This window comes from Papio anubis, chromosome 20, assembly GCF_008728515.1.
Source record: "Papio anubis isolate 15944 chromosome 20, Panubis1.0, whole genome shotgun sequence".
Classification (NCBI taxonomy): domain Eukaryota; kingdom Metazoa; phylum Chordata; class Mammalia; order Primates; family Cercopithecidae; genus Papio; species Papio anubis.
In genome coordinates, this window is record NC_044995.1 from 43763726 (window position 1) to 43785067 (window position 21342).

The following is a 21342-nucleotide window of genomic DNA, read 5'->3' on the forward strand; positions in this document are numbered from 1 at the left end:
ATCATTATCTGTCTCCATGACTCAAACTTGATCCTCACAAACCTGCCATTAAATTTCCACAGACACAAGACAGGCCCCCACTTTGTCTGAGCAGGGGTGGGGGGAAGGGGTGGTGGGAACAGGGGCTCGAAGAATTGGGGCAGAGCCAGGGAAAACACAACAATGGGACGTATATACGCTCAGCTTCCTCCACCAGACACTGAACGCCTCCTTTTCTCCCAAGTCAGGCAGTGTCGATGTCGGGGACTTTGTTTTCCAGACTCAAGAGAGAGAAATAACTTGTTCAAGCTTCTACAGTTCAAGTGGCATTCGAAGCCTGACCCATCCAGCCTCCAGGTCCTGCCTGTAGGATTGCAACCGCTCTGTTCCCTCTTGGGAGACAGCCTCTTAATTAAAATGCAGCATCTTGCTGGGCATGGTGGCTCATGCCTGTAATCCCAATACTTCGGGAGGCCAAGGCGGGCAGATCATTTGAGGTCAGGAGTTAGAGACCAGGCTAGCCAGCATGGTAAAACCCCGTGTCTACTAAAAATAATAAATTAGCCGGGCGCGGTAGTGGGCGCCTATACTCCCAGCTAATGGGGAAGCTGAAGCAGGATAATCTCTTTTTTTTTTTTTTTTTTTTGAGATGGAATCTCTTTCTGTTGCCCAGGCTGGAGTGCAGTGGCACGATCTCTGCTCACTGCAAGCTCCGCCTCCCGGGTTCACGCCATTCTCCTGCCTCAGCCTCCAGAGTAGCTGGGACTACAGGTGCCCACCACTTCACCCGGCTAATTTTTTGTATTTTTAGTAGAGGTGGGGTTTCATCGTGTTAGCCAGGATGGTCTCGATCTCCTGACCTCGTGATCCACCCACCTCTGCCTCCCAAAGAGCTAGGATTACAGGCTTGAGCCACCGCGCCCGGCTGAAGCGGGAGAATCTCTTGAACCCAGGAGGTGGAAGTTGCAGTGAGCCGTGATTGCGCCACTGCACTCCAGCCTGGGCGACAGAGCAAAACTATCTCAAAAATCAAACAACAACAACAAAACAGCATCTTTGCCAAAAGCACCTAAGAGCGGTGTTGCATTGCAGCAGGCCAGGCTGGAAGGCCTTCCAGCCTAAGACCATGTGGCTCCCACCAGCCCTGGTTCCTTGCACCCATGCCTCACCCCTCCTCCCTCCCAGGTCCTCCTCAAGCCACTTGCCTCCAAAATATGTGTTGGTGAGTTCCTGCTGGGGGAAGGGTGGAAGAGTGAGACCCTCCACACCCACAGCCTATGCTAAGAGGCAGGGAACAAGGAAGAAACATCCAGCAGTTTTCAGCCCTAAGAGGGGTTTTGTAGAACACAAGGCCCAACTTTTTTTTTTTTTTTTTTTTTAAGACATAGGGTCCTGACAGATGCAGTGGATCACACCTGTAATCCCAGCACTTTGAGAGACTGAGGCAGGTAGATCACGAGGTCAAGAGATCAAGACCATCCCGGCCAACATGATGAAACCCTATCTCTAAAAATACAAAGATTAGCTGGGCATGGTGCCGCGTGCTTGTAGTCCCAGCTACTCAGGAGGCTAAGGCAGGAGAATCGCTTGAACCTTGGAGGCGGAGGTTGCCATGAGCCAAGATCGCGCCACTGCACTCCAGCCTGGTGACAGAGCAAGACTCTATCTCAAAAAAAAAAAAAAAAGAGAGAGAGATATGGTCTTGCTCTGTTACCCAGGCTGGAGTTCAATGGCGCGATCATAGCTCATTGCAGCCTCGAACTCCTAGGCTTAAGTGATCCTCCTGCCTCAGCCTCCCCAGTAGCTGGGACTACAGGTGCATGCTACCATGCCCAGCCAACTTTTGTAATTTTTGTAGAGATAGGGGTCTCGCTATGTTGCCCAAGCTGGTCTTGAACTCCTGAGTCCAAGCATCCTCCCACCTCAGCCTCCCAAAGTGCTGGGATTATAGGCGTGAGCCACTGTTCCTGGCCTCAACCTTTTTTTTTTTTGAGATGGAGTCTCGCTCTGTCGCCCAGGCTGGAGTGCCGTGGCCCAATCTCAACGCACTGCAACCTCCACCTCTTGGGTCCGAGCAATACTAATGCCTCAGCCTCCCGAGTAGCTGGGACTACAGGTATGCACCACCATGCCCAGCTCATTTTTGTATTTTTAGTAGAGATGGAGTTTCACGGTGTTAGCCAGGCTGGTCTTGAATACCTGACCTCAGGTGACCTGGCTGCCTCGGCCTCCCAAAGTGCTGGGATTATAGACGTAAGCCACGGTGTCCGGCCGAGCTTCAACCTTTTATACGAGGGAGAAACTGAGGGTCTAGGGTGGGGGAGGGTGGCATCTCTGTAGCCCGTCCTGGGTCAGGCTCCAGGCCTGTGGATTCCCAGGGGGGTAGTTTTGCAAGCTGCCTCTGCTAACGGACTTCAAAGTCTGGGACATCTGTAAGTTCAAGAGCACCAGAGGTCAGGCTTGGTTGAACCCACCCCAAGTGGTAGGTTCTGGGGCTCTGAGGGTCTCCCCGGGATGAGTTGTCAGTGTCTTCCCAGATGCCAAGGGGAGGGGAAAGTGGTTGAGATCCCCAAAGTCAAGTTTATCTTCAGCCTGTTTATCTTCACGCTGAGACTTGGCCGGGTCTGCCTGGCTCCCAGGACAGGCACCTCGTGGGCCAGGTTTCCCTTTGCCCCAGCCCGCACCCCTACCCCAACTCCTGGTGTGTCGGGACGGCCTGCCCTGGCCACAGGGCCAGCGCACCTGGAGCGACTCTGCCCCTTGTCCAGACCCGGGGACTCCCGGTCCGACTCCCACCCCGCCACCTCGTGGGGTACCCAGAGGCGAAGAGCCACCTACTCACCGTTCCGGGAGGGACGCTGGGCCCAACTCCTGGGTCTCTGGGAGCGGAGCTGCCGCGACTCCCGCAGAGTTCCCGGGCGGGCCGCGAGGGTGAGTCAGGGCAGGCGGGGACAGGAGACCCGGAGCCGCCCCGCCCCGCCCCCGGACGACTCGGCCCCGCCTTGTCGCAGGCGCGCCCAGGTCGACCCTACTCCTGGCGCCTCGCAATCAGCGGGGTTGCGAGGAAGAGAGTGGTCCTATGGTGCTTTGTACTGCTGGGCTGGGGGCTGGCGGGAGATGCAGGGGTCTTAGAACTTTGCAGCTTTGCAGTCTGGCTGGACCCCGGTAGCTGGGGAAACTGAGAGAGCTGGAGACCCTGAACTCCCAAAGGGCCACCCTTCTGGGAACCAGGTCTTAAAGACCCTGTCGAGAAAATGTGGAGGCTGAAGTCAGGCACAGTGGCTCACGCCTGTCATCCCAGCACTTTGGGAGGCCGAGGCGGGCGGATCACGAGGTCAGGAGATCGAGACCATCCTGGCTAACATGGTGAAATCCCGTCTCTACTAAAAATACAAAAAATTAGCCGGGCATGGTGGTGGGTGCCTGTAGTCACAGCTACTGGGGAGGCTGAGGCAGGAGAATGGCGTGAACCCGCGAGGCAGAGCTTGCAGTGAGGCGAGATCATACCACTGTACTCCAGCCTGGGCAACAGAGTGAGACTCCATCTCAAAAAAAAAAAAAAAAAAGAAAAGAAAATGTGGAGGCTGGGCTCTGTGACTCACACCTGTAATCCCAACACGTTGGGAGGCCAAGGCAGGAGGATACCTTGGGCCCAGGAGTTTGAAACCAGCCTGAGTAATATAGTGGTGCCACATCTCTACAAAAAGTTTTAAAACCTACAAAAACAAAAATTTAAAAATCAGCCAGGTGTGGTGAAGTGTGCCTGTAGTCTCAGCTACTCTGGAGGCTGAGGTGGGAGGATCACCTGAACCTGGGAAGTTGAGAGGCTGCAGCGAGCTATGATCATGCCACTGCACTCCAGCCTGGGCCACCAAGCAGGACCCTGTCTCCAAAAACCCAAAAACACAAAAAAGTGTGGAAGGGCTTCCTCTAACCCCGCAAGGCCCAGTCACCTGGCCTTAAAGCCCAGCCAAGGCACAGGTGACTGGAGTTTTCAGGTGCTGGGAGTGGAGTTGGGGGAGGAGAGGACAGGGGAGGGGAGGCTCTGGCCATGAGGCAGGAACTGGGCTGAATCAACAGAAGTTGAGTAGAGTGGGGATGTCCACCTGTCTGTCCCTGCCCAACACTGTGGTCTGCCCTCCAGGTGGGGGGTGGGGGACTCAGCTTCTCTACCTCCCCACCCCCACCCTGGCCGCCCCACCTAGGGAGGTCTGAGCTGGGTCTTAGATGAGCAAACCTGTGGAATTGGACCTTGATCTGCTCTCAGTTTGAAAAACCTTGGCTATATCTACGGCCATACCACCCTGAAAGCACCCGATCCTCATCTCATCTCGGAAGCTAAGCAGGGTCCGGCCTGGTTAGTACGTGACGTGGATGGGAGACCACCTAGGAATACCAGCTGCTATAGGCTTCGGCTGGGCACGGTGGCTCACACCTGTAATCCCAGCACTTTGGGAGGCCAAGGGGGGTGGATCACCTGGGGTCAGGAGTTTGAGACCAGAGTGGCCGACATGGTGAAACCCCGTCTCTACTAAAAATACAAAAATTATCTGGGTGTGGTGGCTCACGCCTGTAATCCCAGCTACTTGGGAGGCTGAGACAAGAGAATCGCTTGAGCCTGGGAGGCGGAGGTTACAGTGAACTGAGATTGCACCACCGCACTCTAGCCTGGGCGATACAACGGGACTCCCTCTCAAAACAAAACCATCCATGGAAATATTCCTACCTGTACTTAGGGTGGGAGAGGGAGGGTTCTCCCTGATAGGGTAAAAGAAGCCCTGGCTTGGCCGGGCGCAGTGGCTCACATCTGTAATCCAAGCACTTTGGGAGGCCGACTTGGGTGGATCACCTGAGGTCAGGAGTTCGAGACCAGCCTGGTCAACATGCTGAAACCCCATCTCTACTAAAAATACAAAACATTAGCTGGGTGTGGTGGCTCGAGCCTGTAATCCCAGCTACTTGGGAGGCTGAGGCAGGAGAATCGCTTGAACCTGGGAGGCAGAGGTTGCAGTGAGCCGAGATGGTACCACTGCACTCCAGCCTGGGCAACAAGAGCAAAACTCCGTCTCAAAAGGAAAAAAAAAAAAAAAAAAAAAATTCCCTGACATTCGCCAGGTCTGAGCCTGAGACCGGAAACCTCTAGGGTTGGAAACTTGTAAGTCAGGGACCCTCTGGGCACCGCCACAGGGAGTCCAAAGACAAAACTTCCTGTTGGATTTAGTAGAGCTTTAAGAGCACCTGTTGTCAGTCAGCACCTGTAGCTTCCTTGAAGGACAAGACGAGCAAGGCTCCCTACTCTCCAAGAGCTTCTATCCCAGTGGGTGAGAGAGATACACTAAGTAAACTAATAAAGGAGACCAGGTGGGGTGGCTTACACCTTTAATCCCAGCAATTTGGGAGACTGACCAAGGTGGGTGGATCGCTTGAGCCCAGGAGTTTGAGATCAGCTTGAGCAACGTAGTGAGATCCCATCTCTACAAAAAACAATTTAAAATGATAGAAGAATTAGGCGTGATTAGGCACCTGTAATCCCAGCTACTCAAGAGGCTGAGGGAGGAGAATGGATTGAACCCAGGAGGTGGAGGTTGTGGTGAGCCGAGATTGCACCACTGCACTCCAGCCTAGGTGACAGAGCGAGACTCCATCTCAAAAGTAAGTAAATAAGTAAATAAAAATGAGCTGGGTGTGATACTGGGCACCTGTGGTCCCAGTTACTCGAGAGGCTGAGACAGGAGGATTGCTTGAGCCTGGGAGTTGGAGGCTACAGTGAGCCATGATCGCACCACTGTACTCCAGCCTGAGTGGCAGCTCAGAACCTGGCTTTTAAAAACGAAAAAAAAAGACAAATGAAAGAACAAGGTAATGCCAGTTTGTGACAAGTATTGTGTGCATAACAAAGCAAGGTGAAGCGGTAGCAAGGGACGAGGGGTTCCTTGAAGACCTCTTTGAGGAAGGGACCTTTCTTTCTTTTTTTTTGAGACAGAGTCTCACTCTGCCGCCCAGGCTGGAGTGCAGTGGCCGGATCTCAGCTCACTGCAAGCTCCGCCTCCCGGGTTTACGCCATTCTCCCGCCTCAGCCTCCCAAGTAGCTGAGACTACAGGCGTCCGCCACCACGCCCGGCTAGTTTTTTGTATTTTTAGTAGAGACGGGGTTTCACCATGTTAGCCAGGATAGTCTCGATCTCCTGACCTCGTAATCCACCCGCCTCGGCCTCCCAAAGTGCTGGGATTACAGGCTTGAGCCACCGCGCCCGGCCGCTTTTTGTATTTTTTAGTAGAGACGGGGTTTCACCGGGTTAGCCAGGATGGTCTTGATCTCCTGACTTCGTGATCCGCCCACCTCGGCCTCCCAAAGTGCTGGGATTACAGGCTTGAGCCACCGTGCCTGGCCGAGGAAGGGACCTTTGAGAAAGGTTGTGTCTCCTTTAGAGTGACTCTTCCTGTCTGTCCGTCCTTCCTTCCTTCCTTCCTTCCTTCCTTCCTTCCTTCCTTCCTTCCTTCCTTCCTTCCTTCCTTCCTTCCTTCCTTCCTTCCTTCCTTCCTTCCTTCCTTCCTTCCTTCCTTCCTCTCTCTCTCTCCCCTCCCTCTCTCTCTCTCTCTCTCTTTCTTTTCTTCTTTCTTTCTTGATGGAGGTTTCGCTCTTGTTGCCCAGGCTGGAGTGCAGTGGCATGATCTCGGCTCACTGCAACCTCCGCCTCCCGGGTTCAAGAGATTCCCAGCCTTAGCCTCCCAAGTAACTGGGATTATAGGCATGCACCACCACTCAGCTAATTTTGTATTTTTGGTAGAGACGGGGATTACTCCACGTTGGTCAGGCTGGTCTCGAACTCCTGACCTCAGGTGATCTGCCTGTTTCAGCCTCCCGGAGTGCTGGGATTACAGATGTGAGCCACCGCGTCCGGCCTTCTTTTTCTTTCTTTCTTTTATTTTTCTGAGATGGCTGGAGTGCAATGGCACGATCTGGGCTCACTGCAACGTCCACCTCCTGGGTTCAAGCGGTTTTCCTGCCTCAGCCTCCAGAGTGGCTGGGATTACAGGCGCCCACCACTGTGCCTGGCTAATTTTTGTATTTTTAGTAGAGACGGGGTTTTGCCATGCTGGCCAGGCTGGTATTGAACTCATTCCTCAGGCTCCCAAAGTGTTGTGATTACAGGTGTGAGCCACCACACCAATCCTTCCCCTCCCCCTCTCCTCCCCCTCCTCTCTCCTTCCTTCCTTCCCTCCCTTCCTCCCTCCCTCCCTCCCTCCCTTCCTCCCTTCCTTCCTTCCTTCCTCCTCTCTCTCTCTCTTTCTTTTTTCTTTCCTTTCCTTTCTCTTTGCCCCTCCTCCTCCTCCTCCTCCCCTTTTCCTCTCCTTCTCCTTCTCCTCCTCTTCCTGTTCTCCTCCTCCTCCATTCTTTTTTTTCTCCCTCTATTGACCAGGCTGGCACGCAGTGGCATGATCCTAGATCAGTGCAGCCTTGAACTCCTGGGCTCAGGTGATCCTCCGGCTTCACCCTCCCTCCCAAGTAGCTGGGTCCACAGGCATGCACCACCACATCTGCTGAATTATTTATTTATTTTATTTTTTTGGAGAGACAGGGTCTTGCTATGTTGCCCAGGCTGGTCTCAAACTCCTGGGCTCAAGAGATCCTACCGTGTTGGCCTCCCAAAGTGCTGGGATTACCGGCATGAGGCACCCCGCCTGGCCTACTTCCTGTCTTCTGAGAGGCTTCTTGGGATCTGTGCCCTGGGGATGTTTGCAACCACATGCTGAAATAAGCTTTTTTTTTTTTTTTTTTTTTGAGAGATGGAGTCTGTCTCCCAGGCTGGAGTGCAGTGGTGCGATCTCAGCTCACTGCAACCTCCACTGGGTTCAAGCGGGTCTCCCAGCCTCCTGAGTAGCTGGGATTACAGGCACATGCCACCACACCCGGCTAATTTTTGTATTTTTAGTAGAGACAGGGTTTTACCATGTTGGCCAGGCTGGTCTCAAACTCCTGACCTCAGGTGATCCGCCTGCCTTGGCCTCCCGAAGTGCTGGGATTACAGGTGTGAGGCACCGCGCCTGGACTAGCATCTTTTTTATTTTATTTTTTGAGACAGAGTCTTGCTCTGTTGCCCAGGATGGAGTGCGGTGGTGTTAGCTCACTGCAACCTCCATCTCCCGGGTTCAAGCCATTCTCCTGCCTCAGCCTCCTGAGTAGCTGGGATTACAGGGTTGAGGAATTGAAGTATTTATCCACCAGCTCCTGTCTGTCCCTGTCTAACGGCTGCTCCAGAGAAGGGAGGTGGACAGGTGTTAACTCTCTGGCACTTCTGACTTCCCTGCCCACAGGGACTGTGAGTGCTCAGGGATATGGACAGGGTGGTATGGTACGTGCTGTGGTTATAGATTTACCCGCTGCAAGTATAGATGCACCTGCCACAGGTATAGATGCTGAGTGGGATGACTGAGTCATAGCACACTAATACTCAATCCTTTCCAATTATTTATCAGAAAGGCTGCCCACTTTACATTCCCATTGCTACTGTGTGAGCCTTACCACGTGATAATATCTAGCTTAAAAATATATATATGGGCCAGGCACGGTGGCTCATGCGTGTAATCCCAGCACTTTGGGAGGCTGAGGCAGGAGGATCGTTTGAGCCCAAGAGTTTGAGACCAGCCTGGACAACAGTGAGACCTGAGACCCCGTCTCTACAAAAATTAAAAAAAGAAAAATAGCCAGGTGCAGTGGCGCATGCCTGTGGTTCCAGCTATTTGGGAGGCTGAGGTGGGAGAAGTGCTTAAGCCCAGGAAGTTGAGGCTACAGTGAGCTACTATTGCACCACTATACTCCAGCCTGGGCAACAGAGTGAGGCATTGTCTCTAAGAAAGAAGATATATTTTTTCTTTTTCTTTTCTTTTCTTTTTTTTTTGAGACGTAGTCTCGCTTTGTCACCCAGGCTGGAGTGCAGTGGCGTTATCTCAGCTCACTGCAAGCTCCGCCTCCCGGGTTCCCACCATTCTCCTGCCTCAGCCTCCCGAGTTGCTGGGACTACAGGCGTCCACCACCGCGCCCGGCTAACTTTTTTGTATTTTTAGTAGAGACGGGGTTTTGCCATGGTCTTGATCTCCTGACCTCATGATCCACCTGCCTCAGCCTCCCAAAGTGCTGGGATTACAGGCGTGAGCCACCACACCTGGCCAAGATATATTTTTTCAATTGGCTTTAAGGTTTCTCCTGAAATTAAAAGGAAAAAAGAAAAAAATTTAAATTTTGGTCCAATATAATAAAAATTGACCAGTTTAACTTTTTAAAAAAATTTTGGAGATGAGGTCTTGCTCTGTCACCCAGACTGGAGTGCAGTGGTTTTTGTTGTTGTTGTTTTGTTTCGTTGTTTTGAGACGGAGTCTCACTCTGTCGCCCAGGCTGGAGTGCAGTGGCCGGATCTCATCTCACTGCAAGCTCCGCCTCCCGGGTCTACGGCATTCTCCTGCCTCAGCCTCCCGAATAGCTGGGACTACAGACGCCCGCCACCTCACCCGGCTAGTTTTTTTTATTTTTTTTTTGGTAGAGACAGGGTTTCACTGTGTTAGCCAAGATGGTCTCGATCTCCTGACCTCGTGATCCGCCCGTCTCGGCCTCCCAAAGTGCTGGGATTATAGGCTTGAGCCACCGCGCCCGGCCCTGCAGTGGTTTCATCATAGCTCACTGTAACCTTGAACCCTTGGGCTCGGATGATCCTCCCCACTTCAGCCTCCCAAGTAGCTGGGACTATAGATGTGTGCCACTGCACTCAGCTATTTTTTAGATTTTTTCATAGAGACGGGGTCTCGATATATTGCCCAGGCTGGTCTTGAACTTCTGGTCTCAGGCGATCCTCTGGCCTCAGCCTCCCAAAGTGCTGGGATTATAGGTGTGAGCCACTGTGCCCAGCCATTGTAACCATTTTTTTTTTTTTTTTTTTTTTTTTGAGGCCGGAGTCTGCTCATGTCGCCAGGCTGGTGCAGTGGCGGGATCTCAGCTCACTGCAAGCTCCGCCTCCCGGGTTCATGCCATTCTCCCTGCCTCAGCCTCCCGAGTAGCTGGGTTCTGGTAGCCCATGCCTCGCCCGGCTAGTTTTTGTATTTTTTAGTAGAGGCGGGGTTTCACGGGTTATGGGATGGTCGATCTCCTGACCTTGTGATCCGCCCGTCTCGGCCTCCCAAAGTGCTGGGATTACAGGCTTGAGCCACCGCGCCCGGCTTGTAACCATTTTTAAGTGTACAGCTCAGTGGCATTGAGCATATTCACATGGTTGTACAACCATCACCAACATCCATCTCCTGAACTTTCTTTCTTTCTTTTTTTTTTTTTGAGACGGAGTTTCGCTCTGTCACCCAGGCTGGAGTGCAGTGGCGTGATCTCGGCTCACTGCAAGCTCCACCTCCCGGGTTCACGCCATTTTCCTGCCTCAGCCTCCTGAGTAGCTGGGACTACAGGCGCCCGCCACTGCGCCCAGCTAATTTTTTGTATTTTTAGTAGAGATGGGGTTTCACCGTTTTAGCCAGGATGGTCTCGATCTCCTGACCTTGTGATCCGCCTGCCTCGCCGAACTTTCTTATCTTCCCAAATTGAAACTCTGTCCCCGTGAAACACTAACTCCCCACCTCCCTCCCGTAGCCCCTGGCACCCACCATTCTACTTTCTGTCTCCCATGAATCTGACTCCTCTAGGGACCTCCTACAAGTGGAATCACACAGGATTTGTCCTTTTATGTCTGGCTTATTTCCCTGAGCATGATGTCCTCACAGTTCATCTGTGTCACAACATGCATCAGAATCTTCTGCCTTTTCAAGGCTGCGTACTATTCCATTGTGTGGACAAACCACATTTTATCTATTTACTCCTCTGCTGGTGGACACTTGGGGTTTGCTTCCATCTTTTGGTTCTTGTGAATAATGCTGCTATCAACACGAGTGTACAAATATTTCTTTTCTTTTTCTTTTTTTGAGATGGAATCCCACTCTGTCATCCCAGCTGGAGTGCAGTGGTGTGATCTCGGCTCACTGCAACCTCCACCTCCCAGGTTCAAGTGATTCTTCTGCCTCAGCCTCCCAAGTAGCTGGAATTACAGGCACGTGCCACCACGCCTGGCTAATTTTTGTATATTTAGTAGAAACCGGGTTTTGTCATGTTGGCCAGGCTGGTCTCGAACTCCTGAGCTCAAGTGATCTGCCTGCCTCAGCCTCTACCTGAGTGCTGGGATTACAGGCATGAGCTACTGCACTGGGTTTAGCTGAACCAGTTTACATTCCCATCAGCAGGACATCAGTATTCCAATTTCTCCACATCGCCCCTCAGTGCTTGTTATTTACTATCCAGCCTCTAAGATTTTGGAATGTGAGTTAGCTATTACTTTGTAACAAATTACCCCACAATTTACTAGCTTTAAAAAAGTATGTATTGGTTGGGCTGCAGTGGCTCATGCCTGTAATCCCAGCACTTTGGGAGGTCAAGGTGGTGGATCGCTTGTGGCCAGGAGTTTGAGACCAGCCTGGCCAACATGGCAAAACCCTGTCTCTACTAAAAATACAAAATTAGGGGCTGGGCATGGTGGCTCACGCCTGTAATCCCAGCACTTTGGGAGGCCGAGGAGAGTGGATCACCTGAGGTCAGGAATTCAAGACCAGCCTGGCCAATATGGTGAAAACTTGTCTCTATTAAAAATATAAAAAAGTAGCTGGGTGTGTTGGTGGGCACCTGTAATCCTAGCTACTCAGGAGGCTGAGGCAGGAGAATCACTTGAACCCAGGAAGCAGAGGTTGCAGTGAGCCAAGATCAAACCATTGCACTCCAGCCTGGGCAACAGAGCAGGATTCCATCTCAAAAACAAAAACAAACAAACAACAAAACAAAAAAGCCCCTCACAGTTTAAAATATATACATATATACACACATATATACACACATATATATATATAAAATATAGGTGCAGTGGCTCACGCCTGTAATCCCAGGACTTTGGGAGGCTGAGGTGGGTGGATCACCTGAGGTCAGGAGTTTGAGACCAGTCTGACCAACATGGAGAAACCCCATCTCTACTGAAAATACAAAATTAGCTGGGCGTGGTGGCGCATACCTGTAAGCCCAGCTATTCGGGAGGCTGAGGCGGAAGAATTGCTTGAACTCGGGAGGTGGAGGTTGCAGTGAGCCAAGATCACACCATTGCACTCCAGCCTGGGTGACAGATTGAGACTCTGTCTTAAAAAAAAAAAGAAAAAAAAATATGTGTACACACACACACACACATATTTGTGATTTATTTATTTTTCTTCTAGAGATGCGGTCTCCTTATATTTCCCTGGCTGGCCTCAAACTCCTGGGCTCCAGGGGATCCTCCTGTCTTAGCCTCCCCAGTAGCAGGGACTACAGTTGCCTGGCCCTCACCTGAGAGTCACAAGCCTAAGAGTGGCTACACTGGGTAGTTCATTCAATGTCCCTCCCCCACCGGTTCCAAGCAACCACTGATGTGCTGTCTGTCACTACAGATGAGCTCGCATTTTCTAGAATGTTCTATAAATGGAATCATACAGTGAGTGCTTTTTGTGGCTTCTTTTGTTTGGCGTGCTTTTGAGATTAGTCCCTGTTTTGAGAGTAGCGGTAGTCTGTTCCTTTCTATTGCCAAGTTCCATTCCATTGTAGGGGACAGTTTGATTCATGTTACTCATCCCTCTGTTGATGGAGGTTTTGGGAGTGTTTTTATAATAGGGCAGAGTCCAGATCCCAATTAATTACAGGGTGGGTTTCATGTACCCTGGAGGAACCCTTGCATCATAGTCAGAAGGCAGGAGAGGCTGGGTGAGGTGGCTCCTGCCTGTAATCCCAGCTCTTCGGGAGGCTGAGGTGGGAGCGTCACTTGAGCCCAGGAGGTCGAGACCAGCCTGGGTAACATAGCGAGACCCTGTTTCTACAAAAAATTTTAAAATTAGCCTGATACGGTGGGGTAGCCTTTAGTCCCAGCTACTTGTTTTATTTGTTGTTGTTGTTGTTGTTGTTGTTTGAGACAGAGTCTTGCTCTGTCACCCAGGCTGGAGTGCAATGGCACGCTCTCGGCTCACTGCAACCTCCGCCTCCCAGGTTCAAGTGATTCTCCTGCCTCAGCCTCCCGAATAGTTGGGATTACAGGTGAATGCCACCATGCCTGGCTAATTTGTGTATTTTTAGTAGAGACAGGTTTTTTCCATGTTGGCCAGGCTGGTCTCGAACTCCTGACCTCAGGTGATTCAGGTTTTTTTTTTTTTTGTATTTTATTTTATTTTATTTTTAGACGGAGTCTCTCTCTGTCACCCAGGCTGGAGTGCAGTGGCATGATGTCAGCTCACTGAAACCTCAGCCTCCATAGTGGATGGGACTACAGGTGCGTGCCACCACGCCCGGCTAATTTTTGTATTTTTAGTAGAGATGGGGGTTTCACCATATTGGCCAGGCTGGTCTTGAACTCCTGACCTCATGATCTGCCCACCTCGGCCTCCCAAAGAGCTGGGATTACAGGCATGAGCCACTGTGCCCAGACTGTTTTGTTTTGGTTTTGAGAAGGAGTCTCACTCTGTTGTGCAGGCTGGAGTGCAGTGGCATGATCTCGGCTCACTGCAGCTTCCGCCTCCTGGGTTCAAGTGATTCTTGTGCCTCAGTCTCCTGAGTAGCTGGGACTATAGGCATGTGCCACCACACCCAGCTAATTTTTTGTATTTTTAGTTGAGACAAAGTTTCACCGTGTTGGCTAGGCTGGTCTCTAACTCTTGTCTTCAAATGATCCACCCACCTCGGCTGCTAGTCCCAGCTACTTGGGAGGCTGAGGTGGGAGGATCACTGGAACCTGGAAAGTCGAGGCTGCAGTGAGCTGTGAAGCTGTGATGATCATGCCACTGCACTCCAGCCTGGGTGACAGAGTGAGATCCTGTCTCAAAAATAAATAAATAGGAGGGCAGGGATCTGCGTAGGTGGATGTGATTTAGAAGGGGGCACTGGGTGTAGGTGGGTAGACAGGTAACCAGGCTGGTGTCATGCCACAAGGGGTTCACACGGGTGATCATTGGTAGACTGAGGGAGAAGATAAGGCCTAGAATGATCCAATCTGGAGGCCAAAGCATGGCATTCAGCTCTGCCATTTTTCTCTGCCTTCCATTTCTGCAACCTCAAATGGGCCCAACGTCCCCACTCCCCCACCCCAGTTCACCCGATACCAAGTTGCATTATCGGTTTCCTGTGCATGGAGGCCCCCTGATTTCCAGGAGCGAGTGAACTGTGCATATGGAGTTTGCAATGGGGTTGGTGATGGGGCAGAGGACGCTGGTTTCTTGGAATGGGGTAAAAAGTGGCTGTGAGTCTGGAGGGATGAGACATCCAGGCGGAAAGCTCATGGAGGCCGTATGAGGAGGGGACTTGGCCGACAGAGGTGACAAGGCCAGACTCTTCTTATAAGGAGAGGGAGCTGAGGAATGGCTGTTTTCACCCTCAGGGTCCCACCCTCTTCATGCTACAGTCCTGGAGCTCAGCTCTCCACCGAGGCCCCTGCCCTGGCTTAAGTCACCAACAGGACACCTCCCACTTGCTCCGGCTGGGCTGGGACCCTTGTACAGGATCTTCTGTGTCCTTCGTGAACTTGTGTTTTTGGTTTTTTTGTTTGTTTGTTTTCATTTTTGAGACAGAGTCTTACTCTGTCGCCCAGGCTGGAGTGTAGTGGCGCAATCTTGGCTCACCGTAACCTCTGCCTCCCAGGTTCAGAGGTTAGCTGGGATTATAGGTGCTTGCCAGCACGCCCGGCTAATTTTTGTATTTTTTGGTAGAGACAGGGTTTCACCATGTTGGCCAGACTGGTCTTGAACTTCTGAGCTCAAGTAATCCGCCCGCCTCGGCCTCCCAAAGCGGTGGGATTACAGGCGTGAGCCACCGCGCCAGGCCTTATGCACTTGTTTTGACATCTCCCAGGTCGACATAACCTAGTATCCTGGAAGCCCAGCTTTGCCAGGAAGCCTCTGCTGACTTGACGTCTTGTTAGCTGGAAGGGTGTGGAGGGTGGGTGTGCTCTACCCTGCAGATGGCTGGGTCACCTCTCACAGAATACCCTGCAGATATTCTGTGTCTCCTGTCTCCCTCCTACTCCTCCTTTCTTTCTTTCTCTCTCCCCCCAAATCTGGGGTCTACCTTGCATCCCTGAAATTCACCGGGCGGCATTCTCTTAGCAGTTCTCCGACCCCAGGAAACCAGATAAGGGGTTTCCTGGCGTCTGGGGAACACCTTCGGGTATGAGGGGGTGGGCGGCTGCCCCCCAGAGACCCTGGGCGGCCTGGCTTTCGCAGACGCGAAGGACTGGAAAGTGCCAGGGCTACCGAGCGGCCGGATTGGTGTGTGGGCCAGAGGCACGGTGGTCCCGCCTCCTGGTTGCCAGGGCCCAGCCTATCCGCGTCCAGGCGGTCCTTGGTCGCCAGGTGGTTGTGGTGGGGGTCGGGGCAGGTGTATGTGTTGGGGAGGACAGTCGAGGACCCCAGGGATTTGCTCCCCCAGTCCCAACCGTTGACTCTCTGGGTTCCTCAGGCGCAACTGGGGAAACAGGCTTCCCTCGGACCGTGGAGAAGCCACCCCTCTCTCCAACGCGCCCTTCTCCCCCATCCCCCTCGGCGCGCTTCCGCCGGCCGCGCTCCCGGGTCCAGATCGAGCACGCGCCCCTGGCTCTCCCGCCCGCGGACGAGGGGCGGGACAGGCTCGGCTCCCACGGCGCCGCAGCCTGCAGCCCCCTCCCCTCGCTTCCTCGCCGCTGGCGGCCACCGTGTCACTCCGGCCCGGGCCCCACCCCAGGCGACCCTGCGAGGAGCGGCCGGAGGCCGGAGGCGGAGGTGAGTGCGACACGAGCAGGTGGAGAGGCTGGGCGCGGGCCAGGCCTGGCTGGGGGAGGGGTCGGGCCCGGGACGCGGCTCTTTGTCTCCCGGAGCCCGTTCGCGGGCAGCGGGGCCGCTCTGCCTCCCAGCAGGTGCAGGCATCCCTGGAGGAGGCTGGGGGAGGCCGCTGGGGGCTGGCGGGGAGACCCGGGCGTGCGCTCCGGTCCCCCACATCCGGAGCCCGTGGCAGCTCCCTGCTCTCGAGGCTGGCGGTCTGAGTCCCTGAGGGGGCGAGGGGTAGGGGCGTGGAGATCGGTCCTGAATTGGAGCTGAGGCGGGGGAGGCGGCGGGCTGGGGCAGGCAGAGCCTCTTCGCTTTGGGGAAAAGCGGTGGGGGGTGGGACATGGGGACAGCAAGAAGCAGTGGGGCTGGCGAGTGGGTGTAGGTGCGTGGGAGCCGAGCGGATGGAAGCCGAGGCCGAGGTTTGAGTGTACATGGGTGGCGATGCTGCGAAAGGGCAGTGAGGTACCCGGGTCCAGGTCTCTGGAGGCGACGTAGGTGTCCAGAACCTGGGATGCGGACCAGTTTGTCTCTTCAGGTGCAAGATGGACAAGAGAGACAAGGCCAAGGCAGGGGCCACCACGCGGACGCCGGCTGCTCGCCCTCCTGGACTTCTGACCCCCAGGCCCCCAGGCTCTCCTCGACCCCCTCCCCCAGTAACTCCCGCAGCCCTCCGAGTTCTGGGAGCTGCGGGAGCTGTGGGGCGAAAACCTCTGGCAGAGCGAGCCGGGGGCATCGGCGGGGCCACTCTTTCCGAGTCTGCGCCCCGAGCGGGACCAACGCGGAGTGCTGGGACAAGTTCCCGAAACCCAGGTACCCCAGCCTCCTTCCTCAGCTCCGACCCGATCTTCCCTCCCACTTCCAATAGCTGTCCTGTCTCCCCTCCACCACCACCTCTCCGGGGCACCTGTGACTTGGCCTTCTCCCCGCAGCTTCCAGGGCCCCAGCCTCCGGGAGAGGGGAGAGAGCTCCTCCTGCCAAGAACACCAGCCCAGGCCCTGTTTCTAGCCCAGGGCGTGCCAGCGGGACCACTAGGTAACCTGCTCCCTCTCCCCCAGTCCCCTCAGCCAGGGTTGGCGTCACAGAGTCTGGAACCTTTTATTTTACACGAGTTGGGGCGCGGCAGCACTTGCAGGTCACTGGACACAAATTGGGTGAAAGCCATTATTGGTCCTCAAAGAGGGCGCATGCCCATTTCACAGATGGGAAAATAGAGGCTTGGGAAGCCAAACAAGGACCTAGGCCTGAGTGTGGCCCCCTCTGTCTCCAGGCCAGGCCCTCTTGGCCAAAAGGGACTCCGGATCCCAGCGGAGGAAACTGTAGCCAGAGGAAAAGCTACAGAGGCTCCCAAAAGGAGTGCCCTCGGCGCTGGGGCACGGAGAGGTATGTGACCTGGAGAAGAGTGGGGTTCCTGGGCAGCGAGGGGGGCCGCCTCAGAGGTATCGGTGACCCTTGGCCTTCTACTTTTTCTCCAGACACTTCCAGGCCTACCCCAGGAACCCCCTCCCCGGCCATGGCCCGTCGGTCCCGGGCTGCGGGCACCGAGGTGGGGCTCCCCCGGCCAGCTCCGAGTGCCCGGCCACGGCCCGCGACAGAGGGCCCCCGGAAATCAGTGAGCAGCGCCTCGGAGCACAGTACCACCGAGCCAAGCCCGGCTGCCAGGAGGCGGCCCAGCGCCGGTGGGGGTCTCCAGAGGCCGGCCTCGCGCCCCCTGAGCTCCAGCGCCACCCCTCTCTCCTCCCCAGCCCGTTCTGGGCCCTCAGCCCGCGGAACACCCAGGGCTCCTGCGCATCCCTCGCAGCCCAAACCGAAAGGGCTGCAGGCTCTGCGCCCCCCGCAGGTCACACCCCTAAGGAAGGACGCAGCCCCAGCACTAGTCCCGCTTTCTTCTTCTCCTTTGGCCACACCGTCTCCACCGGGTACCAAGGCAAGACCCGTACCGCCTCCCTACAACGCAGCCACTCCCCTGCCAGCCACGCTCCCTCCCTCTCCACCGGTCACGCCCCCTCTTCCAGCCGTGCTCCAAAGTCAGGCCCCGCCCACCCTGCCGGCCACGCCCCACTCGCCGAGCCTTACCTGTCAGTTGGCCACGCCCCTTCCTCTAGCCCCTCCTTCTCCCTCTGCTTCTCCCTCTCTGCAGACCCTCCCCTCTCCACCAGCCACACCCCCCTCGCAAATTCCACCCACACAGGTGATTACATCCTTTCCAGAAGCAGGCGCCTCTTCCCTAGCCATAGCCGCTTTTGTGGCTTCAGTCTCTCCATCAGTTTCATCCCCTCTGCAGAGTATGCCCCCCACCCAAGCTAATCCAGCGTTGCCCTCTCTTCCGACTCTCCTCTCTCCCTTGGCCACACCTCCTCTGTCAGCCATGTCTCCTCTACAAGGCCCTGTTTCTCCGGCAACATCTCTCGGGAATCCGGCTTCTCCCCTCGCCACACTCCTTCAGCCAGGCCTTTCTGCTCTGACCACGCCCCCTCCGCAGGCCAGTCCTTCCCCGTCCCCCCAGGCCACGCCCCACACTCTGGCCACTCTTCCTCCACAGGACCCTCCTCTTCTGGCCACATTGCCTCTGCAGGCCTCTCCCTCTCCTTTGACCACAGTCTCTCTGCAGGATCGTCCTCTAGTTTCTCCCTCTCTTTTGGCCTCGCCTCTGCAGGCCCCGCCCCCACCCATGGCCCCGCCCCACTCACAGGCCCCACCTTCTATGACTACGCCCCCTGTGCAGGCCCCGCCCTCTCTCCAGACCATTCCCCCAATACAGGTCCCACATTCTCTGACCTCACCGTCTCCGCAGGCACCTCCCTCTCCTCTGGCTTCATCCTCTCTGCAGGCCACAACTTCTTTGGGCTCACCCCCTCTGCAGGCCACACATTCTTTTCTGACAGTGTCCCCTAGGCAAACCCAACCTTCTTTGACCTCGCCTTCTCAGCCTTCTTCTACTCCCCCTGATTCACCCCCTCTGCAGGCCCCTGTTTCCCTTCCTGCCTCACCCCCTCTGCAGACTTCTCTCTCTCCTGCTGTCTCACCCCTAAACTCACCCCTGATCACATCCCCTCTGCAGGCTCCATCTTCTCTGGCCTCCTACTCTCCTCAGGCACCTCCCTCTTCCCTGACCATGCCCCCTCTGGAGACCCAGTCTTCTCTAGTCCCGCCCTCTCTGCAGACACCTCCTGCTTCCCTGACCACACCCCCTCTGGAGAGCCCACCTTCTCTAGCCCCACCCCCTCTGCAGACAGCTTCTGGTTCCCTGACCACATCCCATCTGGAGACTCCACCTTGTCCAGACCCACGCCCTCTGCAAGCACCACCTTCGCCATTGATCGCGCCCCTTCCGGAGACCCCCTCTTCCATAGCCACGCCTCCTCCACAGGCCCTACCTGCTCTGGCCTCACCCCCTTTGCAGGGCCTGCCCTCTCCCCCTCTGTCTCCTTTGGCCACGCCCCCTCCACAGGCCCCACCTGCCCTGGCCTTGCCTCCACTGCAGGCCCCTCCCTCTCCACCTGCCTCACCCCCTCTGTCTCCCTTGGCCACATCCTCTCCACAGGCCCCAACTGCTATGGCAGTGTACCTTCTGCAGGCCCCTTCCTCTCCCCCTCCCTCACCCCCAGGGCAGGCCCCTTTCTCTCCCCCTGCCTCACGCACAGTGTCGTCTTCGGCCACGCCCACTCCACAGGCCCCACCCTCTCTAGCCGCGCCTCCTCTGCAGGTCCCACCCTCTCCCCCTGCCTCTCCCCCAATGTCTCCTTCGGCCAAGCCCCCTCCACAGGCCCCGCCTGCTCTGGCCACACCTCCTCTGCAGGCCCCTCCCTCTCCGCCTGCCTCACTCCCTGAGCAGGCCCCTTTCTCACCCTCTGCCTCACCCCCAAAGTCTCCTTTAGCCACGCCTCCTCCACAGGCCCCACCTGTTCTGGCAGCGCCCCTTCTGCAGGTTCCTCCCTCTCCCCCTGCCTCACCCACCCTGCAGGCCCCACGCCGCCCCCCGACCCCGGGTCCGGATACCTCCGTCTCCGGCCCACGGCTGACCCTGGCGTTGGCCCCCGGCCCGCCGCCGCCGCCCTCGCGCAGCCCGTCCAGCACGCTGAGCGGCCCGGACCTGGCCGGCCACAGCAGCAGCGCCACGAGCACGCCAGAGGAGCTGCGTGGCTACGACAGTGGGCCCGAGGGCGGCGCCGCAGCCTCCCCGCCCCCCGACGCAGAGCTCGCCGCTTGCCACCCGGCTGCCTGGAGTCGAGGCCCCGCTCCGCCGCTCGCCTTCCGCGGAGCTCCAGGTAAGGGGCACCCCAGACCCGGCCTGGCTGTGGGCGGGGTCGGAGGCGAGGCTTCCCAGCTCGGGGGCGGGACAGCTGGGTCCGGGGCGGAACTTTCATAAGGGGGCGGGACCTTGAGGCAGAGGCATGTCTTATCACCCCCACCGCCCACCTGGCGTCCCTCCCCGCAGGTGCGCAGCTGCCGTGGCCTCCCGCTGGCGGACCCGGCTCTGCTGACGGTCTGTGCACCATCTACGAGACTGAAGGGCCCGAGTCGGCGACCCCAGCCCCAGGCGCACTGGATCCGGGGCCCACTTCCGGCGCGAGCGGTGGGAAGGCGGTGGCTGGGGCTGGGGCCGGGCCTGGGGCGTCCTCTCGGAGCCCGAAGCAGGCGCGCCTGGGCGAGCTGCCACTGGGGGCGCTGCAGGCTAGCGTCGTGCAGCACCTGCTGAGCCGGACGCTGCTACTGGCAGCTGCCGAGGGTGCCGCGGGCGGCAGCGGCGGGGGCCCAGGAGGCGCCGAGGGTGGTGGCGTCACGGGGGGCGCCCGGACTGCACTCAGCGACGCCGAACTCGGCCGCTGGGCCGAACTACTGTCTCCCCTGGACGAGTCCCGTGCCAGCATCACCTCGGTCACCAGCTTCTCTCCGGACGACGTGGCCTCCCCGCAGGGTGACTGGACCGTGGTGGAGGTGGAGACCTTCCACTGAGCTAGACCACAGCCCCGCCTGCTACGCCCCACCCCTGCCTTAGGATCCGCCCCTCTGGGTATGCCTGTTTGCTTTAGACCCCGCCTCCACTGCCCTGGAGCACCGCTGGGTGGATTGGTCTTAGCTCCCTGAATCCTGAGCCTTTCGGCCCAGGCTCCACCCCTGCCTTTGGCCTCGGAGGCTCCGGACCTACCCACAGCTTTGACTAGGCCCGCCCCTCGAGCTCCGCCCCTTTGGCCTAGGACACGTGCCATTTCCCCGAGCCCCGCCCCATGTCCAGTGTATTGCCCACCCCGCACAGCCCGAGTTTGCAATAAAACTGGGACACTGGGGCCTGCACACCTTCGCTGTCACCGAGAGGGCCGGGGCTGGGGGCTTCCAGCGGGTTGAGCGGCGCGGGGGGCCAGGCCAGGTAAGGTCTTGCTGGCGGCTGTGCGCGAACCGGTTGGAGCTCTGGATTAAGTACGGTTTTCCTCTTCTGTGAGAAAAGGGGCAGGCCAGGTGGGGTTAGGGCGGGGCCCTGCC

The 21342-nt window shown here is 56.4% G+C and overlaps 1 protein-coding gene across 1 annotated transcript; it reads left to right on the forward strand.

Annotated features, from left to right (window-relative positions):
- The first annotated feature begins 15404 nt into the window (after nt 1–15404).
- On the forward strand, nt 15405–21156 carry PRR36 (proline rich 36). Its single transcript, XM_003914804.4, has 6 exons — nt 15405–15819; nt 16400–16674; nt 16794–16896; nt 17132–17244; nt 17337–20129; nt 20300–21156. Exons 2-6 carry the CDS (start codon nt 16407–16409, stop codon nt 20815–20817), a joined length of 3795 nt encoding a protein of 1264 aa, XP_003914853.2. The 5' UTR covers nt 15405–15819; nt 16400–16406; the 3' UTR covers nt 20818–21156.
- The last annotated feature ends 186 nt before the right edge of the window (nt 21157–21342 follow it).